This window comes from Panthera onca, chromosome D2 (genome assembly GCF_046562875.1).
Source record: "Panthera onca isolate mPanOnc1 chromosome D2, mPanOnc1 haplotype 2, whole genome shotgun sequence".
In the NCBI taxonomy this organism is placed as follows: Eukaryota; Metazoa; Chordata; class Mammalia; order Carnivora; family Felidae; genus Panthera; species Panthera onca.
The window spans coordinates 38226600-38244812 of NC_138349.1; the positions used below are offsets into that span (position 1 = coordinate 38226600).

Here is an 18213-nt window from a genome sequence, read left to right on the forward strand (position 1 = left end):
AGGTCCCTCAGAGGAGACAGATGTACTTACCACTCAGCCATGGTGCACCTTACACCTACAGTCAGTTTTGGCAAAAGGAAGAGATGAGGTGGTGACTTACCATTGTGCTTGCAGAAGTCACACGGGCAGCTGGGCTCCCTCTCCCTGGTTCTGCCCCAGGCTCAACCTACCCCTTCTTTACCTTGGACTAGTGTCAATACCACCTGGTTCAGGTGAAGTTTTCTTTCTACCTGTTAAAGATGATAAAATCTCTGAGTCACCCGGGGGGCTCATTTGGTTAAGTGTCCAGCTCCTGGTTTCGGCTCAGGTCATGATCTCACGGTTTATGGGTTCCAGCGCCACATTAGGCTCTACATTAACAGCGTGGAGCCTCCTTGGGATTCTCTCTCCCCCTCTCTCTGCCCCTCCTTGGCTCGCTCGCTCTCTCTCAAAATAAATAAATAAGCTTAAAAAAAAAGAGATGATAATATCTCATGGTGACGGATGGGAGTGCAGGATCCCTGAAGAGGGCAGAAGGTGCAGGGTAGGGCAAAAGTGCTAGGGCCTTTGAAGTGGATCTGAGGTCCTTTTCATACTTCCTGGAGACCTCCCAAAGCAAAAAGGGCACTCGGGACTTCCAAGTGTCCCCTTTTTACAAATGCCTGCTTCATTTCTGCTTATTCCTCCCTGGAGCCTGACGGGGCAGAAGAACTCAACCGAAGGGTTTGATAGGTTGGGCTGAGAGCTCCACTCTGCTACCAAGGCACAGTGTGACCTTGAACAAGACCTTTCTCTTCTCTGGGATGTGGTTTCTTCACGGGGATGTCTGTACTGATGACCCTCTTCCTCTTATGCTGCAGATGTCTCAGTGTGTATATCAGGGCCATTCACGGCTATAGTTACAGTGAACTGAGCAGCACAATCAGATGTCCACAAACATTCAGAGTAGGCGCGGTCATGGTTCCTACTTTATGGATGAATAAATAGGCAGGAAGAGGGGAAATTAGCTGTTCCAGTGCACATAGCAACTAACTAACAGAGCCTGGATTTGACTCCAAAGTATGTGCAATTAGTGGTTCTTCTGAATCTTGAGGTTAACAAACTTTCCTCATGCCAGACCTAGGAGGCATTCACTCCACAAATACATATTGAGGGCAGGACCTACACCCCGAACTTTGAAGAGAAGTCCTGTCATTAACTCCACTTTAGAAGAAAGGAAACTGAGACTCAGGATGATGAAGGAGCTACCTCAGCTCACCCATTGAGCAAATGGCAGGCTGGGCATCAACTCTAGCTCTTCCTGGCCCCAGAGCCCCTGGACTTGAACTCTGTAGAAACTGAATCTTGAAGACAGGGAGCACCATGGAAGGTTTTCATGAGGAGGTGTAATGTTCACACCAGGAATATCCTCCCTCTTCCTCCCCGCCTTGCCTTTCAAGGCTTTGTTTTCCCCCTTGACCCCCAGCACTGGGAGCCTCTGGTGGCTTCTTGTCCTCATTGATTCAACAATTCAATCAAAATCTATTTATTGGTGTCTATGACTGGCCATGGGGATTAAGGGAGGCAACAGTCCTGCCTTCAGCTGATCACCATCCAGTGGTAAAAGCAGCAAACACAGAGGAATTGGGGAGGAGGGAGAGCAGAATAGGGCCAAGGGAACAAGCCAAAAGCATGTGGTGGGGTGAGGGGCGAAAGAGGAGTTTGGCCAGCACCACATGAGGCAGATATGGGGGTGCACAGAGGGAAGCAGCCCATTCTTCAGCCTGAGCTGACAGTCTTCCTCCTGGTACCACCCCTCCTCCCATACTCCATGGAGTAGGCAGGAAACCACCCTAGGCCAGGATGGTTTCTAATCCCAGCCATCAGTTTCCCTGGAATAAATGGGTGTCAGGGCCTGGTCAGAGGGTGGGCGATCCTGAAGGGTGCCACCAGCCCCAGCCCTCCCACTCAATAAACATCCAGTCCAGGGAAGAGCAATGGGACCATTCACAAATGGAGCCTCAGGCCAGTCCCTGACTCCTAGTTGATCTGATTACACCCCACACAGAAGTCCTGGAACCTCACTGCTGACACAAGAACCCAGAAACATCCTGTGTCCCAGCCCCCTCTGGACCCCTCTTTTAGGATCTAGGTGAGCTAAAGAAGCTGCAAGTCCACCTTCTGCTCAAGAGAAAGGTCTGAGACCCAGCCCATCCCTCTCCCACCACCACCTTAGCCTCTGATGGCCCTGGGGCCCCTAAGAGTTCAGCTCTGCATGGGGTGTGGCAGGACAAGCTGTCTCCAGAGCACGAGGAGTGGGGGGGGGGGGGGGCGGGGGGGGGAGTGGAGAAGGAGCTACGGCAATCTCAAGGAATCTGACTAGTTCCCTCCTGCCTGATGGCATTGTTGCCCTGGGCGGAGTTGCTGGGTTTAAAGAGCCGGAACCCACCTGGATTCAACACAGCCCCAGCAGCCTCTCCAAACCTGCCTTTTGCACCTGGCTCGCAGGTAAGCAAGTGTCTGCTAGGATTTCAGGGCTGCTAAGCAGAAGGGTGGGGAAGAAGGGTGAGGGTGGAGGAGGTACCTGTCTGAGGAAGGGGTGGCAGGTGCCTGGGTATCATCAGTAATAGGATGCATGTTTGAGGGTTTTGAGGATTGGAGGCTACTAGCTCTATGACCACCATCATATGGACCGTGGGTTAGGGTTAGGGGCTGGAGGAAACAGAAGCCAGCCTTTGGCTAAGGAGTATGTAAAGTGGAGTTGCAACCCTCATTATTGAGGAATCCCAGGGTGGTGAGGGGGGGACGAGTCCAAAGGAGGGCTAGCTGCAGAGACTTAAAAGCCGACAAACTCCCACGTCCAGAAGATGCACATTAATAGTCCTCCCATCCAGGACAAAAGGACCTATGTATGTATGCATGTATTTATGTATCATATTGGCTTTATTAAGCAATTCACGAATCAGGCAACATCCCACCTAGCAAGTAAAGGGCTATGTATTTGTTTATCGTAACACACATTTCATTCCTTACTATGTGTTAGGCATTATTCTTAGGCTTCACATATAGTAACTCATTTAATTCAATCATAACCTTTTGCAGTTACTATTAATTACAGTTTTACAGGACACTGAAGCGCAGAGTGGTTAAGTAACCCACTGAGTCACACAGCTGATCGGTGGTTTTGAAGGGATTAGAGTTCCAGCCCTTTGGACTCAGCAGATCATAACGAGGGCTTCAGTTTGCAACAGCTGACAATCCCTATGCTTGCCTGCAGCTAACAACATGCAGAAAGCTGGAAGGGGTCTTATCTCAAGGAAACAGCCACCCTCTGAACTAGTAAATAGGGACATGGATAGTTCTCACCCCAAGGAGAAAGAAAAAAGGAGTAATGATCCTTCCATCTGTCAGTTTCCTGTCAATAGCAGTCTGTACTCAGAGTGGAATTTGGGGCCGCCTTGGAACAAGATCCCTGGCTGGGGCTGAGGTGGGTGGCTCTCACCTGCCTCCACCACCACCTTTCGCCTGCTCAGCTGCTCCCTTCTCTGCTGCTCAGCCCAGGGTGGCCCTTTGCAGAGACTATCTTGGAATTCATCCTGATAGTGCCTGAGGCCCAGACCTTTGGGAAAAATAGCTCAGGGTGCCTTCGCTTTTTGAGCGGGGGTTAGGAAGGCAGGCACCAAAACCTGAGTTAGCACAGTAGCTCTGCTCCTCTGACCGAGAGTCAGGCATCTGATTAAAGACTTTAACGAAGACTTTAACAAACCACTTACTACGTGCAAACACTGTTCTAAATACTTAACTAGTAAGTAGCTCAATATATGTCACTCCACTAGTCATTACTACTAGAAATTGGTAACTTTCCCCAAACCACCTCATAAGCCAAGTGCACCCTTGGGATTTGTGCCCTGGTTCTTTGCCTCAGGGACTGTGAGCCTCTGGCAGGTCAGGGCTATCTGACCCCAGCCTGTCCCCCTCCCCTGCAGCCCTGCCCTGAAGCTGTATCATGAAGAGAGTGACCCGGACCCTTCTCCTCACATTGGCAGGTGAGTCCCCCCTGCCCCCAGAAATGAACCTGCTGCCACTCACCCTCCCACCAAGGCAGTGAAAGCGAGGGCAGCATCTCCCAAAGGCGGGGGGGGGGGGGGGGGGCGCCTGATGTCGAACAAATGTGTTTTCGTTTAAACCATGAATTTAAAGAGCGGCACTAAGGAAATAATAATACGGTTAGGAAGTGGATATTGCAAAATTGTCCTACATGACTGAACTTTGGAAAACGGTAACCATCTGTTGGCATAAAGAGAGAAGCATTTCCTGGGGCGCCTGGTAGCTCAGTCAGTTAAGTGTCCGACTTCGGCTCAGGTCATGATCTCACGGTTCATAGGTTTGAGCCCTGCATTGGGCTTTGCAATGATGATGCTGAGCCTGCTTGGGATTCTCCCTCTCCCTGTGTCCCTCCCCCACTCACACTCTCTCTCTCTCAAAATAAACAAACTTTAAAAAGAGAGAGAGAAGCTTTCCCTATTCCCTAACAGGGCATTGGCCAGAGTCTGTGTAGGAAGCTTCTCAGAAGAGGGTAAAAAGATACCAACACACCATCCCATTTCATATGCAAGAAAGGCTAGCAGGAAGCAAGAGAAATAGCAGGAAGGGCGAGTTGGGGAGGGGGTGCATGGCTATGGGGTGAGAGAAAAAATCCCAGCGTTGTATGGAGCTGGGAAAGGTGTGAAGAAGGAAAGGAACTGGTGACTCCAGGGTCCCCCCCTACCCATGAGGCTGGTTGTCATCTTTGCCCTTCTGGGCTGAGGTCCTGACTGCTGATTCATTTTGAGACCAGTGTCACGAATTAATACAGATCCCTCTGCTTTTTCCCACCCAGGCCTGCCTGCCTTGGAAGCCAATGATCTGGTCGGTGAGTGAGGCCCCAAACTGCCCTGCTCCTGCTGCCCCACCTTTTCCCTCTAAGACTCCACATGCTGCCTCCTGGTTCTGGTCCTTATTCTTTCTTCTTCTTCTTCTTTTTTTTTTTTTTTTTCTTTTTCCCCTTTCCCACAGATAAAGACAGTCCCTTCTATTATGGTAAGAGCTGATATCCCTCACCCCCACCCCCCACCCCTACCCTACCTTTGCCTATCTGGCTGGACCTCTTTGCTAGAGCTTAGTGAGGGCTGATGAGGGAAGAGCAGCAAGATGGGGCTGGGACTGGGGATTGCAGAGTCAGCATGGTCTATGAAAAGAGTGAAAGGCCAACACGCAACATGATCTTTGGGAGAACTTCATTCCAGCAAGGAGGGAAGGTGCCCACAGGATATTTAGGAAGATTTGTGGGGGAGGGGCTGGGGGCTCTTGGGTCCCCAGGTATCTCACCTGATCCTCCCCTTACTCTCTCACTTGCCGCCTTCCCCAGCACCTGGCTCTTTGCCCTACAGCCCCCCCACCCCCACCCCCAGGGGGGTTTCCTCTTCCTTGGCCTGGCACTGTCCTCTAGTATCCCTACACACTCATCTCCCCCCTAGCTTCAGCTCAAGTGCCACCTTTCAGAAAAGCCTTCCTTCTTTTTCTGTGCCCTTCTGCTTATGTTTTTCCCCTAGTGCGGTTGCCACCAGATATTATACGGTGTATCTATTTACTGACTTGTCTTTCTTGTTGCCTGGAATGCAAGTGCATTTGTACAAGCAGGTGATGATAAATATCTTTTGAATGAGTGAGTGGAGTGGAGCCAGGCTGGTGCCAGCTCACCCTCTGCTCCCCCAGACTGGGAAAGCCTGCAGCTGGGTGGGATGATTGTTGGAGGGCTCCTGTGCATCGCTGGAATCTTGATAGCCCTGAGTGAGTGGTGGGCTGGCAGGCAGGGCATGGGGCGGGAGGCGGTGGGGGGGGGGGGGGGGGCATGGCCCAGGCTCCCCAGGTTCTTTGCATTGACCATCTCATCCTCTCCCAGGTGGAAAATGCAAATGCAAGTACAATAAGAAGCACAGGTGAGATAGGGCCCCTGTTGTATGCACCTGGAGCTGAGCACACCTATTTTGGGGTAAAGTTCTGCAATTCAGAGGAAGAGGAGCCTCTTGGCTGCCCCCTGGGCTTGCAGTGGGATTTGTTATTCACAGATAATCAGCCCCAAAGCTCCCCAAATAGGGAGAGAGCTATAACCCTTGGTATTGTTTTGTTTTTTAAAGTTTCTTTTATTTATGTTGAGAGACAGAGACAGAGGGCACTTGCGCACATGCTCAAGTGGGGGAGGGGAAAAGAGAGAGGATTGAAAACAGGTTTGGAGCTGTGAGCACAAAGCCCCACAAAGCCCTGGGGAGGGGGCACCAGGAGTCTTGATGCGGGATAAGGACAGAAGTTTGGGGTGGGGAGATACTAATTTCATGTGTCCCCTTCTCAGCCTCTTACCTGAGAGGGCCACTCCACTCATCACTCCAGGTGAGACGGGCTTCTTTGGCTTCTTTGAGAGGCTTCCAGGCACTCAGGGAGGGTGGCCATAGTATTTGAGTTGTTAAATGTTATGCCATGTGTAAGGCAGGACTGTCCTGAGCCAGCCCAGCCTTGGGGTCTCCGAAGGCTGAGGGGGTTGTCTTGTAGTGACCAGGTCTATGAGGACTTCACCCCATTCTCTCCTCAGGCTCTGCCAGTACCTGCTGAGCACAGGACCAGCTTTGTGGCACTTTCCGTACCAGCTCCCATGCTGTTCCCTCCCCCCTTGGGGCCCTTACATGATGGCCTTTCTCTCCAAAGCTGGGCCCTTCAGCTCCTGTCTGATCAGGACACTGTCTAAAGCTTATTTCTAAATTAAACTGTCTCACTCCTCCCTCCAGTGGTCTTGTGACTTTCTGTGGGTCTGCTTGGGAATAGGCAGGCTGGGCAGGGACTCTCACATCTTGCTCAGGAATGTTCAGGCCCTTCAGTGGCTGGTGGGTAGGGGGTCCAGTGGATTGCTAAGGTTTCCTATGGCCGCATGTCTGTCCTAAGGCCCACTCCCCACATGCCCTCCACTTTGAAAACCTCCTGATAATTGATCCCTTGCCTCATCCATGCACTGTGCAAGATACCTCAGTGTTCTATCAAAAGATCTTACAATTCCCACACCTTGCCTAGAGACCCTAGAAGTCCCAATGAGCCAGGTACCCATGACATCCTCTAACCTAGAATGACCCCCAGGGGCTCGCCCTCCACTAAGGTGCCACCTCACTCAGTGAATACTGTCTATCATTCACACCACTCAGGAAATGAAGCAGTTCTTTTGTTGATTCACCCCAGTAAAACCCAATATAACCCTCAGACCAACCCACAGACCCTCTGCCCACCCTAGGTACTATCCTATAGGACCCTACTATGAGCCACATCCCAAGGAGCCCTGCATAGTGCACAAATCTAGGTCCCCCAGTATGTTCAAGTCCACTCCTGGAACACCTCACTTGAAAGGTCCCTACATGTGCAGAGTGGGGCTGGGGAAATGTCTCTCCCACCTCAGTAGCCATCTGTCCTGCTGCCTCATCCTTCATGCCAGCCTCAATAGCCCACGATGGAAGGAGTCAGGTGCACTCAGTCCAGCCCTCCCTGCATAGGCCCTGGGATGGAGGCAGGCCCAGCAGCAGAGATCTGCCCTGTCCCGGCCAAACAGTGGTGCACAGTCTGGATCTGGGGTGATGGGACAGCCATGTTGGTGTGTCTTGGTGTTGCTTCAAGCCAGCTCTCTCTAATGGTGCACTGCTCCAAACTCTCCCTCCACTTCTTAAGGGTGGTGTGGGTCCTGTGGAAAGTATGTGTCCTAGAATTCAGGCCCCTGACTTGTAGACTTGGGTTAGGAGGCTATAGCAGGGGAGTCTGAAAGCTGAGGACCTATCTTCTGGTTGGCAGCCCATCTCAGACCCTGAGGTCTAAAAATGAGATTCATAGATCTGCTTAGGGCCCTTGAAACAGGATATATAAGGAGGTAGAGGTAGGGGAGAGTTCCAAGGCTTGCCCAGAGCTGCAGCAAGAACTTTAAGAACCTGAGTGAGACCCAAGATACCTGGTTGAAAGTGCAGCCACTGTCTGAGTGACCAAGGGCAGCAGGGAGCCATGGAGGTTGGCAGCTGTGCCAAGCTCATCACCGCCAGGACCCATCCTATAAGGCCCTTAACGTCCCAGGATTCTGAGCCTATGCATGCTGTGAAGGAGATACAAGTGTGTTTCAGCGGCTGGAATGCGTGGGCACCAATGGGTGATGTGTTCGGGTTAAGAGGTGACATTTGAGCTGAATCCTCAAAGGTGAATGATTAGAGGCGCGAGCCGCACAAACATCTCTCCTGGTGGAGAGATCAGCGTGTGCAATCGACCTTTTGCAAAGACCAGAGGCAAGTCAGTATGACTGGAACCTGTGCGATGAGATCAAAGAGGAAGGAGGCAGGTGCGGCCACTACAGGCAGAAACACCGTCCCCTCCTGAGTGCGAGACGTGGGAACAGGAGGAAGGCTGAGAGCACAGGGCACGCAGCCCACCACAGAGTCAGAGCCTCAGAAGGTGGCTTCCAAACTCGCTCTGCAGCCCTGGGGAGTGGGGTGCAGGTCCCTGTCCTTGGACATGTAGGATGCTGGTGTGTGTGGATTGCATTTGAGAAGCTAAAAATGAGCTCCACCAGGAAAGCAAAGACTGTGGCTATTGGTGGGGCTAGAGTGGCAGACATGGAAGCCACGTGGTCAAAATGCCACCTTCTGAGTGAGGGAAAACTGCTTTCTTTTTGTTTTTAAGTTTATTTAAGTAATCTCTACAGCAGGGTGCCTGGGTGGCTCAGTCTGTTAAGCCTGTGATTCTTTATTTCAGCTCAGGTCATGATCTCACAGTTCCTGGGTTGGAGCCCCACATAGGGCTCCGCACTGACAGTGAGCAGCTGGCTTGGGATTCTCTCTCTACCTCTCTCTCTCTTTGCCCCTCCCCCCCAAAAGTAAATAAATAAACTTAAAAAATAATCTCTACACCCAATGTGGGGCTCGAACTCATGACTGGAAATCAAGAGTTGCCTGCTTCTCTGGCTGAGCCAATCAGGTACCGCCTCCCCCCCCCCCCCCCCCAACTGCTTTCTTCCTGAAACACTTAGGTCTCTACCATCACGAGCCTAAGAAGCTCTGCTGTTGGAAATCCTACTAGTAAGAAGGAAACCCCACCCTTGCCTGGGGGACTTAAATCACTTTTTTCTGGGGTGGGGGGGGGAGTTTATTTACTATTTTTTTAGTATTCTCTGCACCCGACATGGAGCTTGAACTCACCACTGGGGGATCAAGAATAGCATGCTCTACTGACTGACCAGCCAGGTGCCATGGGACCTAAGTCACTTTGACTGGATATTCAGGGATTCCAACCTGGGCGCCCGCTCCGGTAAAGGGTTTCTGGACACGACGACATTCCACATCCATCGTAACATTTTAGTTTCCTGGCTCCACTTGGCAGCGGACCCCAGTCCCAGTCCTGCTTTGCTCTCAACGGCTTTATTGCAATTTTGGCTGAACAAACTGCACAGTTCCCTCAAGTCCTATAAGCAAGCACTCTGGGGTGAGGGACTCCAACCCCTACACCTCCAATATGTGGGACTCCGTCAGTGCCCAGCATAGTGAGCCTGACTTTGTCCAATTACAGGTGGGTACCTGGTGATTTAGGCTGCTTCTGCCTGACCAAGGCTGGGGCAAGGGGCAAGGGGGCAAGGCTCATGGAGGACGTCGGGGGGGTCTGGCTTAATTGTGGGTAGAAGTCAGGGAGTGTGATAGGGATGGTAATGGGGAGTAAGTTAGCCTGTGTGTTAGACAGCTGGGCCCTGGAGTTGGGCTGTGGATTCCCATGAAAAACAAGTCCAGTCCCCACCTCCTCACCTCACCCCCACCCCCAGTCGGGAGAGGGAAAGGTAGCCATAGAATGAGAGGGGTCTCTGCTCAGGGTTCCTGTGTGAAATCTCTCCCGGTGCCTCAGAGACCCCTTCCCCCAGCCCAGTTCTCCTTGGAGGGGTGTGACTTTAGTCCCAATTCCCTTCCTTTTGCCCTCTTCTCCCAGAGGAGGAGCTGCCCAGAGAACCAGAGATAGCAAAAGATAATTTCTATGTAATTGAATACTTAGTATGTGAAGGGCATTGTTAACAAACATTTCACACCTTAACTCAATTTGTATCATTCCATCTGTGCAGAGGAGGAAACCAAGGCTCTCAGAGGTTCTCACAGGCCATCTTGCTCCTGAGCTATTTCTGAAGGACTGGGCTACCCTGCCTTTCTGGTATTTATCACTATCTGGGAGAAAAGCCAGTGACTGTGCCTGCTTCGGGACTATATATATGCCTCCCCATTGTATGTATATATGTATGTATATGTACTTTTAATGTTAAGTGCTATGCCCAATGTGGTGACTACTTGACTACTTGACAAGAGTTAACATGTTCTGGTCTTCTAGCTGGCTCAGTCAGAAAAGCAGGAGGGTCTTGATCTTGGTTGGGGTCATGAATTTGAAGCTGGGTATAGAGATTACTTAATTAAAAAAAAAATTGCATGCTCTACTGAGTGAGCCAGCCAGGTACCCCCTCCCCATTTTCAAATTTAAATACTCTTATTCTTTTTCTAATTGCAAACATCTTTTATGCTTGTAACAGAAAACTTGAACATTACAGAGATAATGAGTAAATCAATTTTTAACCCAGCACCCAGAAATAATAAAGGTAAAGGTTTGATAATTCTATTAACTCTGTTATATATAAATACTGTTCTCTCTCTCTCTCCCCCTCTCATACACACACACATCTCATTACTTTGTATTGCTACGTAGTAGTCTGAGGGAGAGCTTTTCAAGTAAGAGCCTATTAATGAGAAAAAGGTGTTTTATTCTAAGACTAGTAACTTAAACACTGTAATATTTGTTTCCCAGAATGTACAGCAGCATCTAACTCTCAATTTTTTAATTTTTAAGCAATCTCTACATCCAATGTGGGGCTCAAACTTACAACCCTGAGATCAAGAGTGCTCTACTGACTGAGAGCACTCACTCTACTGAGTAGTTCATACTCTGAGCTGGCCAGGCACCACTTACCCTCAATTTTTGTGTAAAATGCTGTAAAACCCAGGAGAAGAAGTAAGGACCAACAGCTAACATGAGGGAGTGACTGACTGACTAAGTTCTATGCCCGGCTCTGTAGAGGGATTTATCACTCAAGTCTCAACCCAGCCAGAGGAATATTCTAACGGGAAGATTAGAGCAATTCTGCTCAAAATGCACCAGGGATACCCTATTTACCTTACAGAAAAATCCCCCTTTTTTTTTTGTTTAAAAGTTTTTAAATGTTTTTATTTTTGAGAGAGCGTGAGCGAGTGCACAAGCAGGGGAGGAGCAGAGAGAGAGGGAGGCAGAGGACCCAAAGTGGGCTCTGTGCTGACAGCAGTTAATCCAATGCAGGGCTCAAACTCAGGAACCGTGAGATCATGACCTGGACCAAAGTCAGATGCTTAACCAACTGAGCCACCCAGGCACCCCCCCCCCCCTTAACATGGCCCATAGGCCCTACTTTTGACCCCAGTCCCTACCAACATTCCATCCTCACCCACCGTCCTTTCCTACACTCGCCCTGCTTCCTAGGTATTGTACTGTCTGAACACCTGTTGTCTGCAACCTCAGCCTTAAGGCACTGCACTCCTCCCTCTGCTGGCCATTTTCCCAATTGCCCAGCATCCCTGCATCACCACCAATGAATTCCCCTCCTTTAGGCCCTTTTTGGAGGCCTCCTGGCCACCCTACAACTGCACCACCACCATTTGTCCTCATTACTGATTGCTGCTGCTTCTTTGTACTCAGCCCTAATTCATATACTATTTATGTTTTATTGATTTATTTGTTATGGTCTCCCACCCCTACCAGAGTGTAAATTCAAATTGGTGCCTACAGAATTTTCTGAGTTTGGGTCACAGATTTGGCTCTTCTCAAGTTATCATTTTATGATTTCCACTGAGTACATATTGGCCATTTTGAGCTTTTTGTGTTCTCAGGGTAATTTTTAAAAGTCTGGCTGCATGCCTGCCACCAATCCCCTCTTAAATGATAATAGCACATGGGTCTTGTAATTATCCTATGCCTCCAATATATGTACACAATATCTAAACCCTATCAAAAATATCCAGGCATAAAAAAAACAAAGGATGCCAGACAACATAAACACAGAAAAAGAAGATGCAGATATTAGTCTGATCAGACCACAGCTTTAAACTGTGACTGGTATGTTCAAGGAGAGACGGTATATGGAGAGTCTCAGAAGAAAACAGAATGGATGCATTGTGGGGTAAGCTGTGTGTACTTCAAAAAGGTACGCTCAGGTTTTAACCCCCAGTACCTGAGACTATGACCTTAATTGGAAATAGGGTTTCTGCAGATACAATCATTTTAAGATGCGGTCATACTTGATTAGGGTGGGCCCTAATTCAAGGACTTATAAAGAAGAAAATTTGGACACAGGTAGAAGGCTATGTGACAATAGAGGCATAGATAGGAATGGTGCAGCTGCAAACCAAGGAACGCCAAGTTTTCTGGCAACCATGGAAGCTAGAAAGAGGCATGGAAGGATTCTTCCTTGCAACTACAGAGGAAGCATGACCTTGCCAACACCTTGATTTTGACTTCTCATCTCCAGAACTGTGAACAAATTAAATTTTTTGCATTATGTAAAAAAAATCAAATTTTAGAACTAAAAAGGTTTTTTTTTTAAGTTTATTTACTTATGATCTCTACACCCAACACAGGGCTTGAACTCAACCCCAGGATCAAGAGTCGCACACTCCACCAACAAGCCAGTCAAGTGCCTCAGAATTAAAAGTTCTTAACTGGAGTTAAGAACATAACTGATGCTTAACAAGTTAGGCTTAGCTGCAGAGAAAGAGTGAATTGGGAGATAGATAATAAGGAATATCAAGATAATGTAAGGAGAGAAATGCATTAAATAATTTAAAACTCAACATTTACTAATGATTAAAAAATGTACCTATACTAAACCTGAAGCAAATGGAAATTCTCCTAATTTAAATTTTTGAATGTTTATTCATTTTTGAGAGACAGAGAGAGCACAAGCGGGGGAGGGACAGAGAGAGAGGGAGACAGAATCCGAAGCAGGCTCCAGGCTCTGAGCTGTTAGCACAGAGCCCAACACACGGCTCAAACCCACGAACCGTGAGATCATGATCGGAGCTGAAGTCGGACACTTAACTGACTGAGCCACCCAGGAGCCCCAAATTCTCTTAATAAAGGGTATGAGACCAAAAAAGCAATCTTTATCTTAAGGATTTTTTTTTTAAGTAATCTCTACACCCAACGTGGGGCTTGAATTTATAACCCCAAGATCAAGAGTCGCATGTTCCACTGACTGAGCCAGCCAGGTGCCCTGACAGTATTTTAAGGGAGAAATAACAAAAGCTTTCTCTCTGAAACTGGAAATAAAACAAGGATGTCCTCTCACTCCACTTTGTTCAGCATCACGTTTCTAATGATAAAAGACAAACTTTTTTTTTTTTTTTAAATATGAGTGGTTCCAATTTTATTTTTTTTTTTAATTTTTTTTTTTAACGTTTATTTATTTTTGAGACAGAGAGAGACAGAGCATGAACGGGGGAGGGGCAGAGAGAGAGGGAGACACAGAATCGGAAGCAGGCTCCAGGCTCTGAGCCATCAGCCCAGAGCCCGACGCGGGGCTCGAACTCACGGACCGCGAGATCGTGACCTGAGCTGAAGTCGGACGCTTAACCAACTGAGCCACCCAGGCGCCCCAAGACAAACTTTGATCTAAGAGCAGACCACAAGGCAAAAAAAGAATAAAGTACATAGGGATTAGGAAAAAAAACAAAACAGAACTATCATTGTTTGCAAACAGCATTTTTTTACATAGAAAATCTACATTTAAACCTGCATTGATAAGTAAATTTATTGAATTCAGCAAGGCCACACTCAATATAAAAATCCACAGTATTTCTTGGGGCACTTAGGGCACATGGATGACTCAATCGATAGAGCATGCAACTTTTGATATTGGGGTTGTGAGTTCAAACCCCACGTTGGGTGTAGAGTTTGCTTAAAAAAAAAAAAAATCCATAGTATTATTATTATTTTTTTTTTTTAGTCCTAAGAAGTCCCAGCAACAAACTAAGCAAATCAGAGATACCACGTAAAATATAATACTGGAAGCAAATCTAATGGAGTATGTGCAAGAAGCTTTACACAAAAACTAAAAACAAAACTGAGATGCCTTAAAAGAACCTTATGATTTGATGCCTCTGCCAACACCACAGAGCATGGGTGGCGGTTAGTGCAGAGTGAGGCTCAGTAACTCCAGGAGCTGCGTTTGGAACAGTAAATAGCTCTGATATAGGGGCACGGCCTTGATTCATAACACTCAGGGTCTGAGCTGGGACTGTTCATTGAGACTTGTCAAGAGACACCACACAAAACCATTTATGAACACAGATACCTCGATCATGGGGCCTACTCTGTCCTCTGTGGCAGATGGCAGGGCAGCTTGCAGGACCCCTGCAGCCTTTTGGTCACCTAATAATTGGGTAGGAGCAGTATTTTCATGTAATGAAATAAATCCAAAATCCAAAATGTCTTCCCAAAAATTATCTTTTAGTGATGAAGTGTCTTGACCTTTACTTTAGAGGAAGAAATGTCCCAGATCCGCCCAAAGCCAAAAGTTAGCAAATACTTCCTGTAAAGTCTCAGATTGTACATACATGAGGCTTTGTGAGCCACACGGTCTCAAATCAAACTGCCCACCTCTCTGTCAATGTAGCACAAGAGCAGCCACAGACAAAACAAACGGACATAGCTGTGTACCAATAAAACATTTACAAAGAACTGGTAGCAGGCCAGATGTGGCCCCAGGACCCTAGTTTTGCCTATCCCTGCCCAAGACTATCAGACTTTAAAAAACTTCCATGATGTGGCAGAGCCCTGAATTCTTCCTCCCTTTAGGACACAGAATTCTGCTTCCTCCCCCAACAAACACAATGAAGATGTCACTAATACAGTGGAGCACGGCAAGGTGATCAATGTCTCTCCAGACTCTACTATATAACAGAGAGCAGGAGAGTTACCACAGCCCTGGAGAAGACAGGGAATGTGTTCTAATGTTATGAGGTTAAAATTTTTAATCTCCTCCTTGATGCTGATTAAAGGAAATATATTCATTAGGTCAGGAGTTCTCAAGTGCTGGAGACTTGATTTATACTGGCAAGGGCACCTCATTAAGCACTGAATTGTGCGGAGATTAACTTGGTTAATTTCCTGGTCATCCACTATCCTCTACCAGAATGCATCTGCTGTTTGCTGAAACCACACAAGTAAATTAAAAAGGCATTTGCTTGCCTTTCTAAATTAAAAAAAAATAATTTTTTTTTGGACATTCACCTTTGAGAGACAGCATAAGCAGAAGAGGGCAGCGAGGGAGACACAAAATCTGAAGCAGGCACCAGGCTCTGAGCTGTCAGCACAGAGCCGTATGCAGCGGTCAAACCCACAAACTGTGAGATCATGACCTAAGCCGAAGTCGGACACTTAACTGACTGAGCCACCCAGATGCCCGTTTGCCTTTCTAAATAGTCTGCAAGCATGGTTCAACCCTCAGATGTTGTGGCATTTCTCCTTATTCACAGTATTGAACGGGGAACACCAAGAGATTCCCCTTGGCCTTTCCTGCCATTATGGCTCTTAATTCACAAGCCAAGGATCCAGTGCAGGGGGGAGGGCAGCTGTCAACTGCCTAATGTACCCCTTTGTACTAATTCACTCAGGGAGGTACCTGTAGGGGTCTGCAAACTTGACCTACAGTGAGATGAACTTGGCCTGCAAACTTGGCCTTCTCACATTACCACTCTAAGAAAATCCTGATTTCCAATTAGCTTTCTGCTCATAGAGTCAAAGAGTAATATCTGGGGGCAGAAAGTTGACAGACCTTATAGCTGTGCCTGTGTGGACCCTGTCCATACAGAGGTCCTAGTCTTAACCACAGATCTGGCCAGGTGAAGCCTCTTACTGCCTTTGGGTTCACTGTCCATTATGGCAATCATGCTTACCTCACATGTGATGGAATCCCTTTAACCCTTTCTTGTACTGCCAACCATGGCTGTTTCCATTAAGCTTAAAATGCTTGTGCGCTTCCCTAGCACATTCCTTTATCAACTTAAAAGTGTCCTTGGGCCCTCCCACAGAACATTTTTAAAAATTTATTTAAGTAATCACTATACCCACATGGGGCTTAAAGTCACGAGCCCAAGATCAAGCATTGCCATGCTCTTTCAACTGGGCCTGCCAGGTGCCCCTCTACAGCACACCTTTAGCTGGTGTTTTTCCTGCCTTCATATACTAAATCCTAACATGCCCACCTGAATCTGATGACCCCTTTCTCAACAGCCAGCATCCCTTCCTCCAGTAGGTTGCTGTCTCCAAGCTTCAAGAGTTGACTGCAGCAGATTGTTAGGATGGATTCCAAGCATTTTACTCAAAATTTAAATCCTTAGTCACAGGAGATGCCGGTTATCATTTTACATGCAACCTTCTGGTCCAGCATCCTCCAGACCCCCTCCTGTCCACACATATCAATCAGGCCCTGGCTGTTTGGTAGCATCTGCATTTCCTCCTGCAGTGGGGCCTCTCCCTTCTGTGTCATGCTAAGTCCTGATACTAGTTTTCTGGAAAAGAAAAATCAGAATTTCCTTGAAGGTACTAGATAGCAAATTATATTAGGTTTTGCAGGCCAAGGCATATTTAAATTTTTGTCTACTAATAAGAATGGGATTCATTTGGGGAGTTTTTAACTGGGGCTCCCTGACATTAAATTGATTCATCTGTAAAACCCATTCTCAGGTCATGGACCATGTAAAAACAGGCAGCAGGCTGGATTTGACAGGCAGTCTGCCAATCCATTCTAGAAACAATACCGGAAGTGGACTTTGATGAGGACATCTTATAAATCACCTACCACAGGTGAGATCTCCAGATAGTTTTACTTCTAGTAAGAGCCACTACTGCTGGCCCAGCAATTTCAGATAATATAGCACATTCCTCCGGATAACCCATCCCAGATTCTTGGAGCCCACTCCTTCCTTATCTGGACCCTAAACCTAACAAGGGAGGTTTATACGGGGTGAATATACTCCTTAAAACTTCACTGCCCTATCAAATCTTTGTCATTGCAGGTTTCTTAAGCTCTCAGGTGTTCTACCTGGTTTCTGGGTCTTGACCACCCAGGGCCTTAGCATCCCTATGCACTATTGCTGGAGACTTGGGAGAATGGTAGACCCATGGGATGGGTAGAGACCCTGTGAACATGGCTCACACCAGGTGCATGAGCCCTGCCTCCCCAGAATCTCACGTTACCTACTCATCAGAGCGGACCTTCCTAGTTAAGCCTGCATCCCGGAACCTCTGGCATTCCTGGGTATTGCTGGGTATTGCTGCTGCCCTATCTAAAACTATCTGAATCTGCAGAACACCAGTGGGAAGAAAGGCAGGTAAGGTAGGGCTATGAGGCCATAGGACGATGAGAGAGGCTGGGGTAAGATTCTAGTTTACATAAATGCTTATTTAGCAAAATCTTCAGGGCTTAATCAATATTTTGTCTATAAATGAAGCTTGTCCCTTTGAAATGATACCAGATGAAGACCCCAGAACTGGTGAAGTTAGGATATCTGGGCTACAAGTGGGGGGACAAAGTTTGCAAAATCAGTAAGTGGCCATCAAAAAATTGTTTTAAATAAACTCCATTCACATCTTAAAGTCTTGATGGCCTTAGTTTATGTCAAATTAAAAGTGATGGCAGGCAGTAAGCTGTGTGCAGAGCTGCCTGGAATTTGGACATGGTTCTCTACTTGCTAGGTGGAAGGCGATTTTCTAATTTGGAAACAGATCTGTCCCAAGCTTATGTGAAGTCTGCAATAACCCGTAATTGCTAACCTGGGAGTGTTTGAGCTAGTATGAAAAAAAAATAGCACATTTTATATTTAAAAAAAAAAAAACAACAAAACTGTGGTTAATAACTGCCAGTGTATGGCACCCAAAATGAAGGGCCGCTATGAGAAATGAACAGGACTCCAGCATAAAATAAGGGAAGAGCAGGACATAACAAATAACTGATCAAGAACAGCACTCTAGTCTCACGGGAGGCTGGGACTGTGTGCTTCTATTTTAATACTACTCTGGGATGCGTTTCCAGTCACCATTTCCACCACTCATATTTAACATTTTAAAAACCAAACTTTTAATTTAACCGTG

At 47.5% G+C, this 18213-nt stretch overlaps 1 protein-coding gene across 2 annotated transcripts; it reads left to right on the forward strand.

Annotated features, from left to right (window-relative positions):
• Positions 1 to 1876: 1876 nt before the first annotated feature.
• FXYD4 (FXYD domain containing ion transport regulator 4) lies at positions 1877 to 6771 on the forward strand. Of its 2 annotated transcripts, none has more exons than XM_081790503.1 (8): positions 1877 to 2466; positions 3884 to 4004; positions 4838 to 4870; positions 5014 to 5037; positions 5713 to 5787; positions 5900 to 5936; positions 6347 to 6384; positions 6584 to 6771. In XM_081790503.1, exons 2-8 carry the CDS (start codon positions 3965 to 3967, stop codon positions 6601 to 6603), a joined length of 267 nt encoding a protein of 88 aa, XP_081646629.1. In that variant the 5' UTR covers positions 1877 to 2466; positions 3884 to 3964; the 3' UTR covers positions 6604 to 6771. The 2 variants fall into 2 exon arrangements, with proteins under 2 accessions (XP_081646629.1, XP_078290673.1); XM_078434547.2 differs by having other exon boundaries at positions 2275 to 2466; positions 3945 to 4004.
• Positions 6772 to 18213: the final 11442 nt, after the last annotated feature.

Bases quoted from the DNA above. Each gene is read 5' to 3' on its own strand.
- FXYD4 (XM_081790503.1), top strand. From the start codon at position 3,965: ATGAAGAGAGTGACCCGGACCCTTCTCCTCACATTGGCAG. The intron at 5,038-5,712 runs GTAAGAGCTGAT...CTGCTCCCCCAG, and splicing joins AGACAGTCCCTTCTATTATG to ACTGGGAAAGCCTGCAGCTG. The intron at 5,788-5,899 runs GTGAGTGGTGGG...ATCCTCTCCCAG, and splicing joins TGGAATCTTGATAGCCCTGA to GTGGAAAATGCAAATGCAAG.